The following is a 22,717-nucleotide window of genomic DNA, read 5'->3' as shown; positions in this document are numbered from 1 at the left end:
AGCTTTTATAATAGGTCTAAAAAACTTTGTGTCAGAAATTTACTCCCTTTCAGCTCCCTTGACACATTTTTGTGTCCAGTGACTTCCATTAAAACCACATTCTTTGACCCCCCCTAAAAGACCTTAAAAAGTTTTTGTCTGTCCAGTGTGAAAGAGGATTAAAAATGAAAAAAACAAAATTTACCACTAGATGACACCATTTTCCCATATTTGCCTTTAGTTTTCATTACAGCCCTCTTTCAACCCTTGAACTGAATTGATTCTGCGAGCTCCTGCAGAACAGCTGAAATAAAGAATTCAACCTAAGTGGTCTCTGTGATGTCAGCATGTAGTATATATGTATGTTTAACAAATTAGTTTGTGTGTGCATCCAAAATACAGACACATATGGACAAAAATATCTCACTGTAAACCCATATGTGAAGTGTAACCTGAGCTTGAGTTTGACTTTTGCTTTGAACACAAGTTCAACCCAAGTTCATCTAAGTTCAGAGTCCCATGATTGGTCAAATAATAAAAACATTGCATTTTGCAGCAGCACATTTACATGCACACACCTTCATGTAATAACAGCATCACGCATCAAAGATGCAGCAGTGTGGGAAAAGTAAAACAAAGTCTGGTTTGTTTAGATTTTGAGAATAGTGACTTTGTGCAGGTGCTCTCACAGAAAAACTATGTAGGTATAGGTGTGGGTAAGTAGGTAAGTAGCCAGCAGTCGTGAATGACCAAAAGAGCAAACCCCAGCTGATCAAGGATTACAACCTCTGGAAGGATGGGGTCGACACCCTGGATTGGGTATTTATTATTTATTTATTTATTTATTTATGTTCTTGTCTGTGACAAATTTAGTGTTTTTATATTCAGTAGTCTATTTCTTGCATTTATATAAAGATTGAATGATATATTTGTGTAAACTGAGGAAGAAGGTGAAAACTTAAGTGTAATAAGAGTGATAAAAAACAAATGTCATTTTACATGGACTATAGGGGAGATTCTTTACTCTAAATCTAATACTGCACAAAAAATAAAAATGAATCAAAAACAATATTGTTGTTAATTATTGACATATACTAGACAGTAACAATCCACCATAAAAAATCCACTTTGCATTTAGTATATTAATTTTAATTCATTTATTGTGCATGTTTCATTAAAAACAGTGGCATCTTGTAACAAACTGGCATTTAAAGGGTTAAAATCCTGAAAATGATGATGAAACTATTTTATGAATAGCTGCATTTTCACCTGGAGGTCCATGAGTGCTGGTCTTTCCCTGGAAATTTTGTTTAGTATATGCTGCCTGGCTGCATTCAGATTGACTTTGACTCTTCTTAATATCAGCAGTCTCACACTCAGCCTGCTGGTCATCTGCACTGTCCCTGCTCCCTACAGTAATTTTCTTCTACCTGAAGAAATTGGAGATATCTCCCTGTCTCCGTTTCATATTGTAGCTACCTTGAAAACGCGCTCACAAACACAATGAAAAGCAACATTTTATTTGTACAGTATAAAATTAAATATAGGCCTGCACATTACACGAATATATAACTCTTATTTTAAGTTAAAAACATCTGTAGTGTTGCTTAAGAACAGTTTCCCATGCAAACTGAACCAAATTAGGCCCAAATGTAACAGATTTTGCAAAACGTGACGGTCTTAAAAAAATTGTTACTTGTTCTTACCTTATCTCCAGTGCACTCAGGTGCATCGCATGGTTAAACTGCAGAAAAGTCCATGACTGATGATGATACGCGAGTTCATTAACAGAGCCACAGAGCCACTTCCTTTGTCTTTTTCCAAAAATAAAAGCTTTCATGAGTTCAGGACACAAGGTTTGAGCTTTGCTTCCGTTTTAACATGCTGCGGTGGCAACGGTGTCAATGACCATTAGGGGGGCACACAGGGTGGCCAATCAGATTGCGGGTGCCCACTGTGCCACCATGGAAGCCCCACCCCTTCATCCGAAGCCAAAGATTCCACTTGTTTTTGTAAATCGTTGAAGTCTTTCAGTTTGTGAAACATTCTCCTGATGGATGGATCCAAATCTTAAATTCATGGCCCAAGCTGACCACTATCATGATATTGCTGCTCAGATTCCCTTTTAATAAAATAAATCATTAATTCGAGGGCGTGAGTGAGCATCACCCACATGTGACGCAGAACTGATGTTTTTTTTTTTCAAATTAGTAATAAACAAAATGAAAGAACAAAAAGCTTATGTAAGTCACATCAAAACCAGAGTTCAGAAAACCAAAGGAATGCACACAGGGCAGAATGAGGAACACAAAGTCCATGAAAATGAATCCAAAGTCCAACACATGAAAGCAACATCAGGAGTACACAGAATGCAGAGCTGGTCCTGACCTCCATGGAACCCTACACAAAATTCCACAAAGGGGCCATCCTAACTGACTGGGGAGCCAGAGTTGTAATCAGTGGTAGATGGTAACTAAGCACATTTACATCAAGCACTGTACTTATTTTGTACTTAATTTCAATTTTATCCAAATTCATGCTTCTATAATACATCTCAGAGGCAAATACTGAACTTTTTAATCCAAGAAGTGGTAAAAAGGCTGTTTTTTGAAATTTTTAGAGATACATGGTTTTCACAGAACAGTGATGCTACAGACATTTGATGGCTTTATAGACCATGATGCATTGCTGTAACCCATAAAAGCTGGACTGTGTTGTCCTCCACAATTTAAACATCTTTCCCATTATTTACCTCCTTATCTAGCACATCTTTCTTTTCTTTGATATTGTTTGGCAATATGCCCCATTATCTGGAATTTAAATCATCTTAATACTGGGGAGATGAACTCTCTTACTGTGTTGCTGAAGAGGCTTGCATAACTTTCCTTGATAGGTCATGATCAAAATCAATGATTACTAACAACATTTCTGCTTGTTCTGCAATTATTTTATTAGTAATGCATTTAGCATCAAGCCCTTTCTTTCCTTTCAATTTTTTTTTTTTCTTTTTTTACTTTTTTTCACCATCCAGGGTATCCATTCTCGATATATCAACTTGTTTTTACTCCCTGCATGTACAAATATATACATGATATATGTGATTCAAGGACTTTTCAAACTTAACTTTGCCAACATAATTTTCTGGAGCCTTAGCCACTGTTATAGGTGGTAATTCTCAACAAACACAGCAAAGGGGCATCCCACGCACTTGGTTTGATCACTGGCCTGGTCTGTTGCTGCATGCTCTCTGTCTCTGTCCTTTTCCTGTCTATCTTCTCCTGTTCTATCCAATAAGGGAAAAAGCCCGAAAGAAATTACCTGAAAAACCTCTTTAAATATGTGGGACCCATAATGTCTATTTTTCGTAATCTGAGCATGACAGGCAGAGTAACACTTTGCAGCACATTTCTGCCTATGCAATATAATACTCTGCAATAGTTGTGTGTCTTTGGCCCTGGCCCAACATCAGTTTCGGCCCTCCAATGGGAAAAAAAAATAGTTTGGTCCCATCTGATTTTCCAAGTAGTCCATGCTTCCTCACAAACAAGACATAGCATGACTTAAACCATATTTAGTCCTTCCTAGAGTAGCAGTCAGCATGGTTTAATCTAGAACAGGCTAAATCTTTGACTATTTTAAGATAAGTCTTTGCAAGTTGCAGTGAGTTAAGCAAGCTTAGACAAGCATTTTAGTCTGGGACTAAGCTTAAGTCTGTGATACCGCTGTATTTTTTTTTTATCAAGGCCAGAGGTTTTCAAAGAGGGGGGCAGGTCTCCCCAGGGGGACTCCAAACAGTTTGAGGGGAGTCTCAATGAATGGAGGAGAAAAAGTTTTCCTTAGTCATCAAAAAGAGATCACAAAGAACTGTGTAAATGTATGCAATTTGTATTGTGTGTGTCAAAGTAAACATGATGGAGGATCCAAAATGCACACCACAAGGGAGAACCAGTTCAAATGTATTTAATAAAGTGAACAGAGGAACAAAAGCTTAGGGTCCAAAGAAACAAAAGAATCCACAAAAGGGCAAAACACAAAAACAGTCCAGGAAAATGATACAAGATCCAACACAAGAAGGCAAAAGAGGAGACAGCAGGATGACATGCATGGACAACAATGAACTGACAAAGAAACAGAGAAACCGGCCAGAGCCGCAGATGGCCCGAGGGCAGGGCAAAGGCGGAGCCGGAGACCTCAGGCGGACGGCCCGAGGGCAGGGCAGAGGCGGAGCCGGAGACCTCAGGCGGATGGCCCGAGGGCGAAGACGGCGGGATCCCTCTGGTGGCAGGCGGCGAGGGCGAAGACGACGGGATCCCTCTGGAGGCCGGTGATGAGGGCGAAGACCCTCTGGAGGCCAGCAACGACGGTGAAGGCAAAGGCGGAGACCCTCTGGAGGCCGGCGGCGAAGGCAAAGGCAAAGGCGGAGACCCTCTGGAGGCCGGCAGTGAAGGCGAGACCCCTCAGGTGGAAGAGCAGGAGACCAGCGGCAAAGGCAGGACCCCTCTGGTGGCTGGCGGCGCTGGCGAAGACAAAGGCCAGACCCCTCAGGCGACCAGCACCGGGGAGACAAAGCAGTCTTCAGGCAAGCAGATAACACCAGGGAGACTGGAGGCAGCTGCAGTTCAGGATGGGCAGGAAGTGATTGTGGCCTGGTCAGGGACTGGAGGAGGCTGCAGCGCCAGTGGCCCAGCAGGAGCAATGATGGTGAGGACGGCCCAGCAGGAGCAGGAGCAGGAGCTGGCGACGGCTGCGGCAGCAATGACCCAGCTGAAACAGGAACTGGCGAAGGCTGCAGTGGCGACGGTAGCCCAGCTGGAGCAGGAACAGGAGATGGCCCAGCCGGAACAGGAACTGGTGATGGCTGCGGCGGCAGCCCAGCCGGAGCAGGAACTGGCGAAGGCTGTGGCGGCGGCCCAGCCGGAGCAGGAACTGGCGAAGGCTGTGGCGGCAGCCCAGCCGGAGCAGGAACTGGTGAAGGCTGCGGCCAAGTCGAAACAGGAACTGGAACTGGAGGTGATGGCTGCGGCAGCAGTGGCCCAGCCGGAGCAGGAACCGGCGATGGCTGTGGCAGCGGTGGCCCAGCCAGAGCAGGAGATGGCTGTGACCCAACCAGGACCGGAAGTGGCGGCGACCCAGCTGGAACAGGAGATTGCTGTGGTGGCCCCACTGGGACAGGAAGTGGTGGCGGCGGCAGTGGCAGCCCCACGAGGACAGGAAATGGCTGTGGCCCAGCCGGAACAGGAGATGGCTGCGACCCAATCAGGACAGGAGATGGTGATGGCAACCCAGCTGGAACAGGAGGCAGCTGCAGTGGCCCCACCAGCACAGGAAGTGGCTGCAGTCCAGCCGGAATAGGTGATGGTTGCGACCCAACCGGGACAGGAGATGGTGACAACAACCCAGCCGGAACAGGAGATGGCTGCAGTGGCCCCACCGGGACAGGAGATGCAGATGGCAGGCCCACCAAGACCGGAGAGGCAGCTGACAGGAGGATAGCAGGCTGTAGGCTAGCTCTTTCAGGAGCTGGCAGGAGAGTAGCAGGCACACAACTAGCCGTTCCTGGAGATGGAGCTGACAGGGGGCTAGCAGGCCGAAGGCTAGCCTTATCTGGAGCTGGCAGGAGACTAGCAGGCACACAGCTAGCAGTTTCTGGAGATGGAGCTGACAGGGAGCTAGCAGGCCAATGGCTAGCCTTATCTGGAGCTGGCAGGGGGCCTAAAAGCTGAGACGGGTTAGGGACCATGCTTATCTGCTGAACCCGGGCAGTTAGCGCTGAATATGTCTGCTTCTGGGTGGCCATTCAAGTGGCATGCTGCTGGAGAAGATTTTCCATTCTAATGACAGAAAATAGAAGAGATCCCCCTTCGGATACATGTAACATCTGTTCTTTTATCTGCCTTGTAAAACCAAGTCATATACAAGTCATATATATAATCAATATTATTATCAGACAAAATATCTGCTTGGTGACAGATTAAAACTTCATTGCACAACAGAAGACTAATATATCCAGTGTTAAATATTACAATTACACAGATAATTAGTAATTAATATAATATGTGGTGTTTGTTGTCTAAATTAAGCACTCTGCTTAATATTGTAGCACTCTCCTCCATGTTGAGTATGTTGAGTATATAAATAAAGCCATATAAATAATAAACATTTGATATAATGTATGTTTTTTACATTAGTAATTCATTTTACATTATTTTTGGTAATAAATTAATTTGAGAAACAAAAAATCTGAGGAGCCACTTGGGAGCCGAAAGAGCCAGCTCTTTTTAGGGAGCCGAGCCAAAAGAACCAGCTCGCTAAAAAGAGCCGGAATTCCCATCACTAGTACGGTGTCCATTGTTTTTTAATTACTCCATTACTCTTCAAAATTTTAACAAGATCAAAAACGAGGTGGAGAGAGAAGAAAGAGAGAGAATGAGGGTGTCTGTTTGTGTCTGTGTGTATATGTATAAACTCATAGTCTCCAACCTTTTCAGACTTTATTTTTGTTTTCCCTGCACCTGCGTCCTTGATGCAGATGTATTTGCTACATGAAGGATTGCATGTGTAATTGACATTATTGAGGGACTCTGAAGTTTCCCACATCAAAGTCAAGCTCACATTTCATTTCTGCAGTTAACACCCACATAAATCAGAGCAAATACAAAAATAACATGCTATGAGGACCACTGACTCATTTAGTTTCACACTTACGAAGATGCACACACACACACACACACAGTACCCAGACTCACACTCCAAAGCTCAACAGCCTAATGTAACTCATATACATAAATGTACTGCACAGTGTCATAATCTGCATAATCAGCTCCTTTGCTCTCTCCTTGCAGTAGTTTTCCACTCACCCCACCTGTGCCTCACTCCACCTGCCAGCCACCCAACTCCACTCACCTGGAGTCACAGCTGCAGCTTATCACCAATCAGCCTAATATATAAGTCTCTCCAGTTCATTCACTCATTGCCAGATTGTTTTTTGTTCTCGTGCAAGACTTTCCATCATTCATCTCTGGACTGATTTTCCTGCTGCTGAATCTGCCTGCCTCTGACCTGTCTGATTCGTCAGTCTCACAGTAAACGCACCAGCCTTCTGTCCCTGACTGTCCCTGCTCTGTCCTTGGTTCCTATCTGTCTGTGGCTGCTCGGTGTTTTCACTTGCTTGCCTGTAGCTGGCTCTGGGTCAGAGACTGCCATTGTAACACCACACGTTCCTCTGTGGGCGACCTTTGTGTGCTTACCTGTCAGCTCATCGATCCCTCACCTGTCCTTGACCTTCCTCCTGCTCATCCCTCGTCTGCTTATCTGCCTTGTCTGACTGCTTGTCTAGTTCTGGACCCTCTCTGCCTTGTTGACCTTGTCTCCTGCCTGCTCCCTCTTAGTACCATCACCTGCTGCTGAACAGAATTGTTTGGGTCTGTGGGCTCACATCACAGCTCCCAGTTCAAGCATGAACCTAAGACTTAGTTTCAACTCATTGCCTGTGTTACAAACTGCTACCTGTGTTGCTTTGCCTGCTCAAGTTCCTGTTTAGCCTGTGTTTTAATAAAGGCCATTACTAAATATCTTTTTGTACCTGTGTGCTGCTAGTGGGTTCAGCCAATGCCAGTTACAAAGGTATGATATACTGTTGAGTTTGAAGGCCTGTGTGTGTGTGTGTGTGACAGATGGAGAGAGTAGTATTGTGACCTTGAAGCCCATAAATTGTATAGCTGCAGACGTGTGTGTGTGTGTGTGTGTGTGTGTGTGTGTGTGTGTGTGTGTGTGTGTGTGTGTGTGTGTGTACACACTAATTTCTCAATATGCTCACAGACTTATTTTAGGAGCTGAGATTGAAATTCCAAAATTAACTCCAAAATACACAAGGGGCTGCTATTGTGCATGGGGGCTCACTGGAAAGGCTCTGCTACACTAAATTGAATGGAACCTTAATATCTTTGTTTGAGTTTGGTTTTATTTGAACCTTTTTTAGCCATTAATCTTCCAAGAGTCCACATAAAAAAAGTAACAGTAATTTAGAATACTTCAACATACAATTATATACACCCATAGACACACACACACACACACACACACACACACACAGCCTACATACAGTGCATAACACATTCATCAACCACCACCCAATGTAAGGTTTATGCCACAGCTGCCCTAAATTAACAGCATTGGTAATTACTCTTTAACCGAAATATTTTTAATTATAAAATATAATAATTATTGTTATCCATGAATTTTCAAATTTACTGTTTTACAAAAAAGAACAATATATAGTAAAGCACATTATTATTTCTTGATTAAGATGTCAAATCATAGTTATTGACTTGCATTCCTGAGCAGAAAAATTAGTTTTAATGGTTGAATGGAAGGCTTGATTAATTTCTGACTTCTCAGAGAGAAGTTTTGGGTATAAAAAGGTGAATTCAGTTTGAAATTCCTCATTCCTGTTCAAAATGGTAAAACACAGAGAGCTCACTAAAAATGAAAGAGTCTGCTGGATGGTCTCTGAGACAAATAGAGAAAGACAAAGTGTCTCACATTGTGGTCAAGAATGCTTTGACGTCAACCGCAGAGACTGGTACTTAAAATCTTGAGGTGTCTGACATCTGCTTCAGTTAACTTTCGTTTCCTGCCTCTTCCTTGGTGCATTTCGTAAGTACTAGAGACTCAAGGAAGACCACTGCTGATCTTCAGGCAGACATAAATGCTTTTAGATCAGAGTCAGAGATAGTCTCCAGAATGGCCATAAGCAGACGACTGATGGAACAAGGTTTAAAGAGAAGACTAGCTGCTAAGAAGGCATTATTGAGGCCTGCAAACATCCAGAAATACCTTAGATTTGCCAGTTTGATGACTGGAAGAAGGTACTCTGGACAGACAAGTCCAAGTTTGAACTCTTCAGTCAGCATAATCGTGTTTATGTCAGCAGAAAAGCTGGAAAATGTTTTGATGCCAGATGCATTGCACCCACAGTGAAACATGGTGGAGATTCCATTATGGTATGAGGTTCCATTTGTGGAAACAGCGTGGACAAATTAGTGGAAAGTATCATGAACAAGAACATCTACCCCAACATGTTGGTGCATCATGGAATCCCTTCTGGACTGAATCTGATTGGTCGTGGGTTCATATTACCAACAAGACAATGACCACAAGCATACTTCAAAGCTGTGCAGAGACTATTTGACCAAGAAAAATTAATCTGAAGTACTGGAACTGATGGACTGGCCAAGTCACAGTCCGGATTTGAATCCTATTGAGCAAATTTGGGATTTAGTACGTTCAAAGATTGATCACACAGAAGTTTCATCTAAAGCAAGTCTGTGGGAACAGCTAGAAACTATTTGGAACTCAGTAACAAAAGAGACTGTGGATAAGTACATAAAAACAATGCTAGCAAGAATGCAAGCTGTTATCAAGGCCAAAGGAGGCTATACAAAATATGAAGTTTTTTTTATTATTATGTGTGAAAAAGGACTATTTAGTTGTTTCAGTTCATTTGCCAAATAAATAACAATAATATAAGTAATAATATAAGTTTTTGAAAGATTTCAAAAATATTTATATTTTCTCATTTTTATGACAGGTGGTCTAATAAATTTGGTAACACCTGTGTTTATTACAATTATTACCATTTCATATTAAAATGGCTGCCATGAAAAAGGTCTGTTCTTGAGTGACAGGCATATTCAGGAATTGAGTGAAACTAAGCAAGTGAAAGGGGGACACTTTTTTCCAAGCTTCATCTGAGAGGAGGTCCACAGTCTCAGACTTTGAAGATTCCTACTGGTGTCTGGACATGGAAAAAAAAACATGATACAGTCCTATTGGCTATTTAAAGACAATCAACTGCAGCAATTCTGTTCTCATTAGAACAAAATGTGGGTAAGAACGCTGTTGCATAAAAAAAAATACCGTCAAATACCGTGAAACCGATATTTTAAAAAAAAAAATGTGATATGAAAATTTTGTCATATCACCCAGCCCTACTTTGTCACTCGGCTGGCCTGTCAACACCTATGGATCCTCCTGGAAGTCCTGGACGAAGTGTCCAGGGAGATGGAAGTCTGGGCATCCTTGCTTAGACTGCTGTCCCCATGCCGGATGAGCAGAAGACAATGGATGGATGGATGGATGGACCAATATAAAATTCAATTTAAATATCCTTGTATGTGTAACAGGGTCAAAATACAACAGTAATGTCTGTATAAAAGTCAAATGTACTTCTGTAATATTAAGTATTATAATTACACAAAATTTGTTCAATTGTTATTACCTGACATGCTTAGTCCTTCATAGTTGATTTGTGGAAGGTTTCATGCTCAGCCTCTGTACCCCTATGTTCAGCTTTGGGGGTTCCCCTCCTATATCCTGCCTTGCCTCTCCCCTTTTGCTGTTGTGCTCCATGAGAGAAGTGGCATTGCTCTTTGTAGGAATTTCAGCATTTTAGTGCTGTTAAGCTATGTCAATAAGTTCATTTTTCAGCCTAAACTTGTTGTGTTACATGCTAACATGTACAGCTATTTAAGTTTCCCGTTGCATTCTGCCAGAGATTTCATGTAATTACTCTAGCTATATGTTGTAGAACAGTGTTCCCCAACCCTGGTCCTCAGGTCCCACTGTCCTGCATGTTTTAGATGTTTCCCTGCTCCAACACACCTGATTCAAATGATCAGGTTGTTGTCAGGCTTCTGCAGAGGCTTGATGACAAGCTGATCATTGTAGAGTATTAATTGAAGTACTCATTTACATTTGTAAATGTATGCTTACATTAATTTGTAATTTGGTATATTCTTAAATCAGATTACAGTGAATACAACCCCCACCATGCCTTTTGACTTGATAAAACAACCCAGATTTCAAAGAAGTTGGGATGTTGTGTCAAACATGAATAAAAACAGAATGCAATCACTTGCAAACAAACTGCGTTTACCAACAATGGTTTCTTGAAGTGCTCCCAAGTGCATGCAGTAAAATCCTGGATACAAACACATTTCTAAAATAATCTTGCCCATCTTTGCTTATTAACAACTGAGTTTTGCTAGGATGCCCTTTCCATATCCAGTCATGATATTCCTTTCCATGATTTTCTGTGCCTGTGCAGATCTTTCAGTACAGTCAACATTTAAATGAGCACACTGCAAAAATCAAATTTTGCCAAATCAGTTCATTGACTTAGGTAATCAGACCACTGAACGAAAAAGTGATGTTCTCATTTCAGATTTTATTGCTCATTCACACATTCATGCAAACTTTCTAACATCCATATTTGTCTTCCATGAGCAGTTCAAGATTACATTTTTTAAATAAGTAACAAAGGAGATCCCAGTCAAATTCACTGAAACAAAACGTAGACTGGAAAGATGAAGCTATTTTCAAGTAATCTTCAAATTCTATCAAACTATTAAAGATTTCAACAATCCTGCACGTAATAGTGAGGTGCACCACTAATGTCAGATGCACGGTAACTGCACTAGCACTGAAATCTTTTCCTGTCTTTTGAAAAAATGTCCAATGTAAGGCTGAGTAAGTGTCAAAACAAGGTCAAAACAGCAGAGTCCAACTAATCGACTAACCATTTATAGCAGAGCTGTTGGCTTGAATACACATATTGAGGAGGAAGAGAGAACATTAACACACCAGTATGAAAAAGGACTCAATAGAAGTGTCCTCTGTAATAAAGCAATAATTCCAAAACAGCCTGTAGTAAATATATATATGACCCAGACCCGGTTGCATAAACCACCTCATGTTTCAAACTTAAGTTTGTCCCCCAAGCAGAATATCTCCCTAAGCTAAGAGGTTGACTTAGGAGTGTTCCAAAGAACCCCTTAGGCTGTATTATTGCCTTAGCTTTTAGACTAAAACTTTCACCACAGATACTCTAATAATACAGAATGAGCATTCCAGTTACCAAGGCCACTTGGAATACTACTCACATAATTCTTTTATTTTACTAGACAGCCTTATGGTCCATTGTTAGATAGCGTAGCTAACACACTTTGTTAGCCTGTGTTAGCTGGCTTTTTCCAAACAGATGCCAAAGAGAAAAGAAAAAGAAGATCATTGTTGTTCTCTTGAAGAATATGGAAAGCAGAGTCCAAAGTAAATGTAACCTAGTCATAATAAATACACACAAGCAGAATATGTGACAAGAGGCAACTGACAAAATTAATGAAAGAATTATGTTGTGAAACAAACTTAAGTCATGAAGAAATATGAAAATATTACTGTGACAGCAAGAAAGGAGACAAAGATGAGTTTTGGAGGGGTGAGGTATACATCAGAGGGGCAATATGTCATCCAGACCAAGTCAACAAGGCCACGCACCCTTTTGGGGGAAATCTTTCAATGTTAGATTGAGTGGGAGACTGCTGGAGTTCAGTCATAACAGTAGTTCCAGACTCCTGACAAACTAATTCTCAATCTAGCTTGGATAAACAGTCCATTTCCAGGTTTTGTTATTTAGACAACATGAAGCCTAAAAATATCTGGTAATTCAATATTAGCAGTGTCTGGCCACTGCGTCACTGGTCCACTTCATAGGTAGAAGACTGAAGGAGCATGATGGCTGACTTCTTAAACCTTCATTTATTAAGATATTGCAAACACTCCAGTTCAGGCAAGTTCACAGACTAATTATTAGACACGTCTATAAAAAAAAGGTTTGTTTAACTTGACATGAATTTTACAAACAAACAAATTTAAAAATGCATTGTAAATGTAAAACTGCATTGTTATGTGTGCAATTTCTGTTTTTCTTGCCCTCAAATGGGGGCATTGCCTGGCATGTTGGCAAAGTGCCAGTCTGACATATTAAGTTACTCATGAAAATGCACATCACTCATACTGTCCAATCAGTTTTCTCTGTACTGAAAATGCGTCTTGTCTCCTCCCCTCTACAATCACCATAAATCCAGCTATTGTCTGATGTTTTAAGGCAGTGTTCCCCAACTCTGGTCCTCAGGGCCCACTGTCCTGCATGTTTTAGATGTTTCCCTGCTCCAACACACCTGATTTAAATGATCAGGTTGTTGTCAGGCTTCTGCAGAGGCTTGATGACGAGCTGATCATGTGAATCAGGTGTGTTGGAGCAGGGAAACATCTAAAACATGCAGGACAGTGGGCCCTGAGGATCAGGGTTGGGGAACGCTGTTTTAAGGGACAGTTTTCTGAGGAAAATGGTCACTAATGACCTTCCAGCATCGCACAAGGGAATCCTTACACAGCTAAGGTCAGTTACTTCGAAATTAAAAGATTTTCCTTTAAATCACTTTAAGAAAACCTTTGGGGCAATTTTATGCATTATGCATAGTTTTCACCTCAAGCATCGTACATAAAAATTTAAGGGAAATCTTAGTGCTTTTATGCAACCGGGCACAGCCCCTCAATTAACATATTAGTTCTAACCATGCTGAAAAATCAAGATGATAAGGCATTTCAAATGTGTCCACGCATAATAAGCAGTCGAGGTGTGAGTGGACTCTGCTGCGATGCCCCATACAGTATCTTCAACTAGTGTAGTGTCTGCCTTGATTAAATCCAGCTGGGCTGTAGTGCTGCCCACCATGTTGGAAGAACTGTTCAAACTGTCCCCCTTGGTTAAAATTCTGTCCCCCTCTCCCTCCCCAGCCGCCTCCTTGTCCTTGTCCTTGTCCTCCACCTCCTCCTCGACCTCCTCTTCCTCTGCCCCCCCGACCTCCTCGACCACTTCCCCTCTCCTGATGCCAGCTTCCATCTTGGTGGTAATTGTCATGGTAACCGCCTCCTCCTCCATGGTAGCCAAGGTCCTGGAAGCCTCCTTGGTTGTTCCCTCCTCCTACGTACCCACCTCTACCTCCTCCCCCCTGATGACCTCTTGCATCTTGATAGTGGCCCTGATTGTAACCACCTCTACCTCCTCCACCACCATCTCCCCAGCCTCCTTGCACCTTTCCCCCTCTGGCACCACCTCCTCTGCCTCCCCTGTCTCCATGTCCTCCTCCGCTTCCTCTCTCATAACCTCCACGTCCACCTTGGGAGTAGTGATCATAGCCCCCCCTGCCACCTCCATGCCCACCATAGTGTCCTCCACCTTGGGGAGCATCCTGACGCTTCTGCCAGGAGGGCATCTCTGGAGGAGGAGGCTCGATCTCACAGGGTCGACCTCCCCTGTCTGGCACTCGGCCCATTAGAACCTAAGTAAAGAACACACGTTAGTACAAGATGATTCAAAAGTAAGCTTGCTATTCAAAATTTGACTCTTTTTAACCACAACTGTTCATAATGGAGGAGGGAAGCACTTACAATATGACAAGTTGTTGCTTTGTTATAAGCTTTTTCTGGACACATGTATATGGACTTTTTGCTAATTGTTTTGTGTACAATAATTTCCTTCTTGAAATTAATTGAATTCAGTGATAGTATGTGAAGCTGGTCTCATATTTTGGGGCATGGATGTTTTTCTTTTTACAATTTTTAAAAATGTATTATCTTTTCATTATGTTTATTAGCATTTGTTCAGGATTTGATATCCATTTATTTCATGTTCCAACTGCTTTATTATACAGTGCCTTGCAAAAATATTCACCCCCCCTTGGCTTTTTGTTGTTACATTACAACCTGTAAATTAAATGTTTTTAATCAGAATTGTATGTAATGGATCTGCACAAAATAGTCTAAGTTGGTGAAGTGAAATGATTAAAAAAATATATATGTATTATTGTTTTTTTTTTAATGGAAAACTGAAAATTGGTGTGTGCATAGGTATTCACCCCCCTTGCTATGAAGCCCCTCAAAAGCTCTGGTGCAACAAATTACCTTCAGAAGTCACATAATTAGTGAAAACAAGTCCACCTGTGTGCAATCTAAGTGTCACATGATCTGTCAGTATATATACACCTTTTCTGAACGGCCCCAGAGGCTACAACACCACTAAGCAAGAGGCACCACTAAAAAAAAAAAAACACCATGGGACTTCCGGGTATGGCGGCGAAGCGAGCAGTGGTGTAATCCCAGAGCTCCCAGATAGGTCCGACATTTCCCCCCAGTTTCGAGAATTCTTCATGCTTATTCCACTATAATTCTTATCGGGAAATACAAACTAAGGAAGACTAAGCTCACGGTAAACCAAAACGGCAAAAAAATCGAGAACATGGCAACAGGAGGAGCAGATGAAGTTGTCAGCGCAGGTGAAGCTAATGAGCACGCGGCTATGGATGCCCTGCAGGCTAGCATTAGCGCTATCCATACTGAAATAAAGGCAGGACATACGGACATGAAGAAAGAATTAAACGCTTTCTGCAAGACAGTCAAACAAGATATAAAGGAAGAGCTTGGGAACTTTAAGGAAGAAATCAACCAGAAACTGAGTGAGATTGGAACAGAACTGAAAAATGCGGAGACCAGGATGGATGAAGTAGAGAAACGGGTGGCTGAGGTTGAAGAGTGGAACGCCAATGCAAAAGACGTGCTTCTCCAAACTTTTCAGGAACAAGAGCGCATCCAGTCCAAATTAACAGACTTAGAAGCACACTCCCGTAAGAACAACCTTCGCATCTTCTGAATCTCCGGAGGGGAGGATGAGGACAATACATGTGAGTTTCTGGAAAAATTTATCAAATCCAAGTTACAGCTCCCAGACATGGATCTTAAAATACAACGCTGTCATAGATCACTGGGACCCAAACCATCACCTCAAGCCACCCCAAGATCCATGATCGCCTGCTTCATTGTCTACAGAACCAAGGAACTGGTGCTGAATACTGCATGGAGGAAAAAAGAGGTACATCTCAATGGAAAAAGATTTTTTTTCGACCATGATTATCCGGTAGAAATTATGAAAAAAAAGAAGGGAATATGCTCCGCTGAGGAAGATGTTAAAAGAAAAGGGACTAAGATTTCAGACACCGGCTCCCGCAACACTCCGAGTCTTTTATGAAGAAGGACCCATAACATATAACGACGCAAAGGAGGCAACAGAGGACATGCTGAGGAAGGGGATACTGACAGCTGATGAAGAAGCCAATAAGGACACAACACGTGTCGGCGCACCCCAGGAAGGCAAAGCTGTGACACCTCGCAAGAAACTGGGAGAGAACATCTGGGAGACCCGCGGGCCCGCAAAACGTCGAAGCAGAGCTGCAGACATCGATCGAGCCCGAGAGAAGCTCTGGAGATTTCAACATACTCTTGCACTTGAGCAGAACATAGCCTGAGGTGCACCCGTGAGTAGAAAATCAGAGACAATTAAAAAAAGAAAAAAAAGAAACAGTATGTAGAAAAGAACCGGACAATCTTTAAAAATAGTCGTACAGGTGGCCTTCCTTGTGTATTTGTAATAAGGTTATAAGAATACATGTTCTTAGTTTTAAATATTACTAAAATATTCCCAGGACTGTTAATCTGGGTGATTGACATTACACTAACAGCCACTAACCGTGTGTTCTGATAACACCCATATAATGATGTCAGTAAGCACTTGGAGGGGCCCTTCACCAGGTTTCCCCTCCCCATTCCGAAGTTATCTTTATACTTCATTATTGGAGATCTCTTTTGTTCAGATGTTTTACTGTGTTGCACAGATGTTTTATATTTATGTTATCAGGTCAAGAGAGGAGCACGATGTGTATATTAGAACTAAGGGATAGGATGTTTTATCAGGAGTACAGTTTAATTACTTTAAATGTTAATGGACTGAAAAATCCAATCAAAAGGAATAAGTTAATAACTAAAATGAAAAGAGAAAAACAGCAAATAATCTTTTGGCAGGAGACTCATCTTTGTGATAAGGAACACGAGAAGTTAAAACTCTTTGGATTTAAGAATACATATTATTCATCTTACAAACATGGACAAAGGAGAGGGGTTGCAATATTAATTTCAAATAAAGTAACATTCCACCTCGCAAAACAGATAAAAGATACAGAGGGATGATATATTCTAGTAAAAGGACACATTAATCATAAACCAGTGACATTTCTGAATGTGTATAGACCCCCAGGTGATGATATAATATTTGTTAAGAAAATATTTAATATAATCATTGAAGAGACCTCAGGGGTTTTATCTGTGGTAGGGACTGGAATATACAATTGCACCCCCCCCACCTCCCCCTCCTTGACTCCACTAATGCAACAAAGAGAATAAATTCTGAGACGATCACTGTCAAAAAACTCCTTGTCGAAGCAGGTATGATAGATATCTGGAGGGAAACTCATCCTACAGAAAGACAATTTACATTTCTCTCCCATCCTCATAGTGTATATTCTAGAGTTGATTATTTTTTCATGTTCAACTCAGACAGACAGAGTTATTAAATGTGAAATAGGGGTCAAAGACATTTCAGACCACGCAGGTGTATATTTATCCCTACATCTGGATACGGAAGTTAAAAAAACAACATGGAAGCTTAATACTAGCTTATTAAATGACCCACGGTGTAAAAAATTCATTGAAAGGGAATTCAAGGATTACCTAGAACACAACAAAAAACACCATGAAGACCAAGGAGCTCTCCAACAAGTCAGGGACAACGCTGTTGAGAAGTACAAGTCAGGATGGGGTTATAAAAAAATATCAAAATCTATCTGATGATCCCCGGAGCACCATCAAATCCATCATCATCAAATGGAAAGAACATGGCACCACAACAAACCTGCCAAGAGAGGGCCCGCCACCAAAACTCATGGACCGGGCAAGGAGGGCATTAGCCAGAGAGGCAACACAGAAACCAAAGGTAACTCTAAAAGAGCTGCAGAGTTCCACAGCAGAGACTGGAGTATCTGTCCATGGGACCACAATAAGCCGTACACTCCACAGAGCTGGGCTTTATGGAAGAGTGGCCAGAAAAAATCCATTACTTAAACATAAAAATAAGAAAGAACGTGTTGAGTTTGCCAAAAGGCATGTGGGAGACTCCCCATATGTATGGAGGAAGGTGCTCTGGTCAGATTAGACTAAAATTGAACTTTTTGGCCACCAAGGAAAACACTATGTCTGGCACTAACCCAACACATCTTATCATCCCAAGAACACCATCCCCACAGTGACACATGGTGGTGGCAGCATCATGCTGTGGGAATGTTTTTCAGCAGCAGGGACTGGGAGACTGGTCAGAATTGAGGGAAATATGGATGGTGCTAAATACAGGGATATTCTTGAGCAAAACCAGTTTCAGTCTGTCAGTGATTTGAGACAGGGACGGAGGTTCACTTTCCAGCAGGACAATGACCCTAAGCATACTGCTACAGCAACACTCGAGTGGTTTAAGGGGAAACATTTAAATGTGTTGGAATGGCCTAGTCAAAGCCCAGACCTTTGTCCAATTGAGAATCTGTGGTCAGACTTGAAGATTGCTGTTCACCAGCAGAAACCATCCAACTTGAAGGAGCTGGAGCAGTTTTGCCTTGAGGAATGGGCAAAAATCTGTGTGGCTAGTTGTGGCAAGCTCAAGACATATCCAAAGTGACTTGCAGCTATAATTGCTGCAAAAGGTGGCTATACAATACTGACTTTAGGGGGTGGATAGTTATGCACATTGAAGTTTTCCGTTATTTTGTCCTATTTGTTGTTTGCTTCTCAATAAAAAAATTAAGCACATCTTCAAAGTTGTAGGCATGAAATGAAAGGCATGTAAATGAAATGATGCAAACCCTCAAACAATCCATTAATCTAGGTTACTAACAATTTTTCGGTTACTAACACGAAAAATGCCAAGGGGGGTGAATACTTTTGCAAGGCACTGTAGATCCACATTTCTTTGGCATGTTGTGTATATATATATATATATATATATATATATATATATATATATATATATATATATGTATTAGTTTAATGCCCTCTATGGGTTATTTGCTAGTATGCCACCCATGGCTGGCATGTAATTCAGAATGATTATGAGACTGTTACATAGAAAGCGAATATATTTTTTGTGTAAGTATATTACATACAAAGTTAATATACATACGCAAATAAACACAAAATTTGTTGAAAATATGAACTGAATATATTCTATTGTCTATCATGGGGCTTTTGCCAAGTGTTGTGTAGGGGTCGTCTGATTTCCCGATCCGATTAAATTACGACTATTGAGGTCCCGATTCGATTACCAACCGATTTTCGATTATTAACGATTCTCGATTAGCGATTATTGATTTTCCATTTAACAACAGTAACCCAAAATACACCACAGAGTTATTGCACCATTAAAAAAACAGTCAGTTGCTGAATTACTTAACTCTTTTGTTGAGTAACAACTCAAAGCACTTCCTGTGCAGTGCAAAAAAGAAAAAAGTGGTGGGATTAGGGTTAAATTACTTTAAAAATGCATTTGTCTTTGATCTTTGTCTGTCTGTAATTATCATCATAGTTATGTAATGTAATAATAATGATAATAGTAATGATAATGGTAATAATATTAAAAACTTCAAACTTATACAGTGTACTATGTATATACTATACATATATTAGATCATTATACACTGTACAGTATAATACACAACTACGCTCTGTAGTCTGGCTCAATGTCCCGCCTACAGCACAGCACATCTGATTGGTTAGAAGTCATGATCAATCAGCAGACACACTGTGTCACAGACGGGGCGAGACAGAGCTGCACCGGTGAGCAGAGAGGAGCTGTGTAGAAGTTAAGACAGCTGATATCACCAAAGTTTCAATGAACATCACAGTTTTATGATCTGTTTCTTTGGTGATAGCACAGTTACATCAGTGAAAAAAGTTATGGTCTGGATTTCACTCAAGGCGATGTGACGGCTTTTAAATCAGTTGCTCTTCACAGAGATGCGCTGCACACAGCAGCAACTGTCCTGTCTGTTCACTGCAACTCTGCATTGAGATTTCAGGTATTATAACTTATACAAAAGTAACAGTGACAGTAAAACTATGATGCTCACATGTGGTCCGCAGATCACATGTGTGCCGAACCGTAGAGGGCGATCCATACGGGACACGGATCAACTGCGATCCATTGCAGCCTTAGTTGGTTGCTCGTTGCTGGTTGTTTCTCGTCCATTTTACACACCTGCTTGTACGGCTCACTTGCTCTGGCAGCTGCACGCACTTGCGAATTGGAACTGGGTGCGCTTGCGTGACGTTCAAATTCCATTGACCGCGGGATAACATTTTTACAAAATAAAATAATCCAAAAAATAAGCGATTTTTGAAAATTTAATAATCGATTCATACTCATCCATAACATAATCCCAATTAATAAATAATCAATTTTTTTCCACCACCCCTAGTGTTGTGTGAAGGGGACCAGGGTGATGCTGAGGCACAGAGCCAACAGACAGCTGCTAAGAGCCAGGGACAGACTGGAGCTTCTGGAGAAGAAACACTAGAGCAGGGGTATTCAACTAAAATTCAAAGAGGTCCAGTTAGATAAAATTTCCTAAAGCAAAGGTCCGGAACATCATAATGTCTAACTTGTATTATGATTTAGAGTGAAATATACTGAAGTAGTGTAGTAGTTGTATCAACATCTACATCAGGAGTGTCAAACTCATTTTGGTTCAGGGGTCACATACAGCCCAATTTGATCTCAAGTGGGCCGGACCAGTAAAATTAAAGCATAATCTATTGATTATTCTGCTGATTAATTGAGTAATCAGATAAGAAATATTGTGTTCTGCATTTTTTTCTATTACATTACTTTTGCTTTATTTAAGAACAATGGAAATATACAAAAGAGAAGATAAGACAGGTCTGTTAAATGAACAACTAAATTGCTAAAGTAAAAATATTCAGTAAAGTAACTTTTACTGTAGATTTACTTTTACTGTTTTTACTTAACTTTCTACTTTTTCTCCAAGTACAAAGGTAAAAGTAAAGGTAGTAATGTCTGCAGAAACCACAAACATGGAACTAACTCTTAACTAAAACAGTCACCAGAATGTTTTGTTAACATGTTAAAATCACGACATTTTTCTTCTGGAGCAGGACGCTCCCAGACCCCCAGGGGACAGGTTTACCAACATGCCACCTTTTTCTCCTCTTATGAGTTTGCAGGTCTGTATTTATTCATCCAAAAATACCAATATGAATACCATTAAAGTTACAACAACAGCAATAAAATGTTGATTTTTCAAAAAAGAAAACAATAACATGCAGAATATTTAAATTGTAATTAAGTAAAAACACTAATACCACAATGTAAAAATACCTAAGTAAAGAATCTGAGTTTTTTTTCCATCACAGCAGGTCAGTGATCAGTGACTCTCTGTGGTTCAGTGAATAGTGTTTTATTTATGGAGGCCCACCACATTAAAAACATCTGCAGCACGACATGATTTTCTATTTTTGGAGCTGTGTACCTTTTACGGTTTCTGTCTTTATTTGCACAACTCTCGCGATATTTGTTTCCGTTATTTCTACTGAAATAATCAAATTTACGCAATCTTTAGCGGATCTAGGGTTCCCTTCTAGACACGAACCTCTCTGCAGACTGTCTGTAAACAGCACAATGTTACACTCTGCAGTGTTTCACACAAAGACTTTATTTGTGTGGACACCCAGGTTTGGTTTGTGATCTATTTTGGCATTTTTATTTTTTTAATCAGTCCGAGAGGATGACGGCATCCGTGATTGATTAGTGATCAGTCTGCCCTCCTCTCCTCCCTCACCTGTTCACTCTGCTGTGAGAAGATCTGAAAGTTTCTCACAGAGAAACACAGACTCTCCTGTTTTACGTATAGGCCTCCTTATACAGCTGTTTAATTTTATAAGTGCATCTGGTTGGTGTCGATGTCATTAACCATCATGTTAGTTTCGACTTTTGTAATAAACTCTGTCATTAACAACAGTCTCCTCCACATGCAGCTTTTCTGCAATTGGTTCTTTGTGTTTCCTGATCAGCTAAACCAGCACCAGATAGACTAGAAAAGTTGCACCAGTTAAAATAGGAGCGTCCCGTCAAAATTTAAAATCTATTAATAATTTATTGGTTATAGGTCCAGGTCCATATAGGATGATGTCTGGGACTTGATTGCGGTCCACCTGTTAGGGACTAAGGCACTAGAGTCACATGGATTCTGCTGTGATGCCAGCTCCTTTACTGGCAGGAGGAGAGCTCAGAGTTTGTTTCAAACTTTTCACTTGAAAGTGGATTTATCATATATGACTGTAGGAGTAATGAGTGATGTATTTTCAAGTTACTTTGTGAATGCACAAGGAGGAGGGGGGGGAAAGGAAAAACAGAAATTACTGGCCTTTCCAGTGAGTGCCTGTGTGTTTGCGTGTCAGGCTCTGACAGCAGTTTGTGTGTCAGGCTCTGCCTGCCGGCCAGTGCTCACTGACTATTGGACATGTTGCTCATTAGCCTGCTTGGGGTGAATGCTTGGTGAATAAACACACTTGCATGTGAATGATCCGGTTATAAAACTTAATGATAAGGCTCTGATGAAGACTTTGAGTTTTGTTTTCAGTAGGAACCAACGGCCTTTTGGCTGGGAGCTAGAGACAGAGTTGGGGAGTTTTCAAGTATTGCCAAATACATTGTTGGCTTTGGCATTTTCATGGGATTTTTGGATAATAAGAAAAATATTCAGTACTTTCAGACATTTAAGTGGAGTGAGTGTTTATTTTTCTGAGCACCAAAGCCGTTCTTTTATCATTCCCAATGAGGAGGGAGTGTATGCAGAACATTTTCATTCACAGCATTTGTTTCGATGTCTTACTATGAGATATGGAGACTCCCATATTCCCAGACAAGCTTATCTTAAGTGACCACCAACAA

General features: G+C 41.1%; 1 protein-coding gene and 1 long non-coding RNA gene across 2 annotated transcripts in view; both read right to left on the bottom strand.

Annotated features, from left to right (window-relative positions):
* The window catches only part of LOC146315945 (uncharacterized), a 151,152-nt gene that overhangs the window by 1,672 nt on the left and 126,763 nt on the right, over positions 1 to 22,717 (bottom strand). The window lies entirely within an intron of this gene.
* Positions 13,058 to 22,717, bottom strand: part of fam98a (family with sequence similarity 98 member A) — a 30,033-nt gene continuing 20,373 nt past the window's right edge. The window contains exon 8 of the mRNA XM_084735794.1: positions 13,058 to 14,159. Within this exon, the coding sequence (XP_084591920.1) occupies positions 13,494 to 14,159 (666 nt within the window). The 3' untranslated portion in view covers positions 13,058 to 13,493. The remainder of the gene's footprint in view (positions 14,160 to 22,717) is intronic.

This window comes from Lutjanus erythropterus, chromosome 14 (assembly GCF_056507025.1).
Source record: "Lutjanus erythropterus isolate fLutEry1 chromosome 14, fLutEry1.hap2, whole genome shotgun sequence".
NCBI lineage: Eukaryota > Metazoa > Chordata > Actinopteri > Lutjaniformes > Lutjanidae > Lutjanus > Lutjanus erythropterus.
This window is presented reverse-complemented; position numbering and strand designations above follow the sequence as displayed.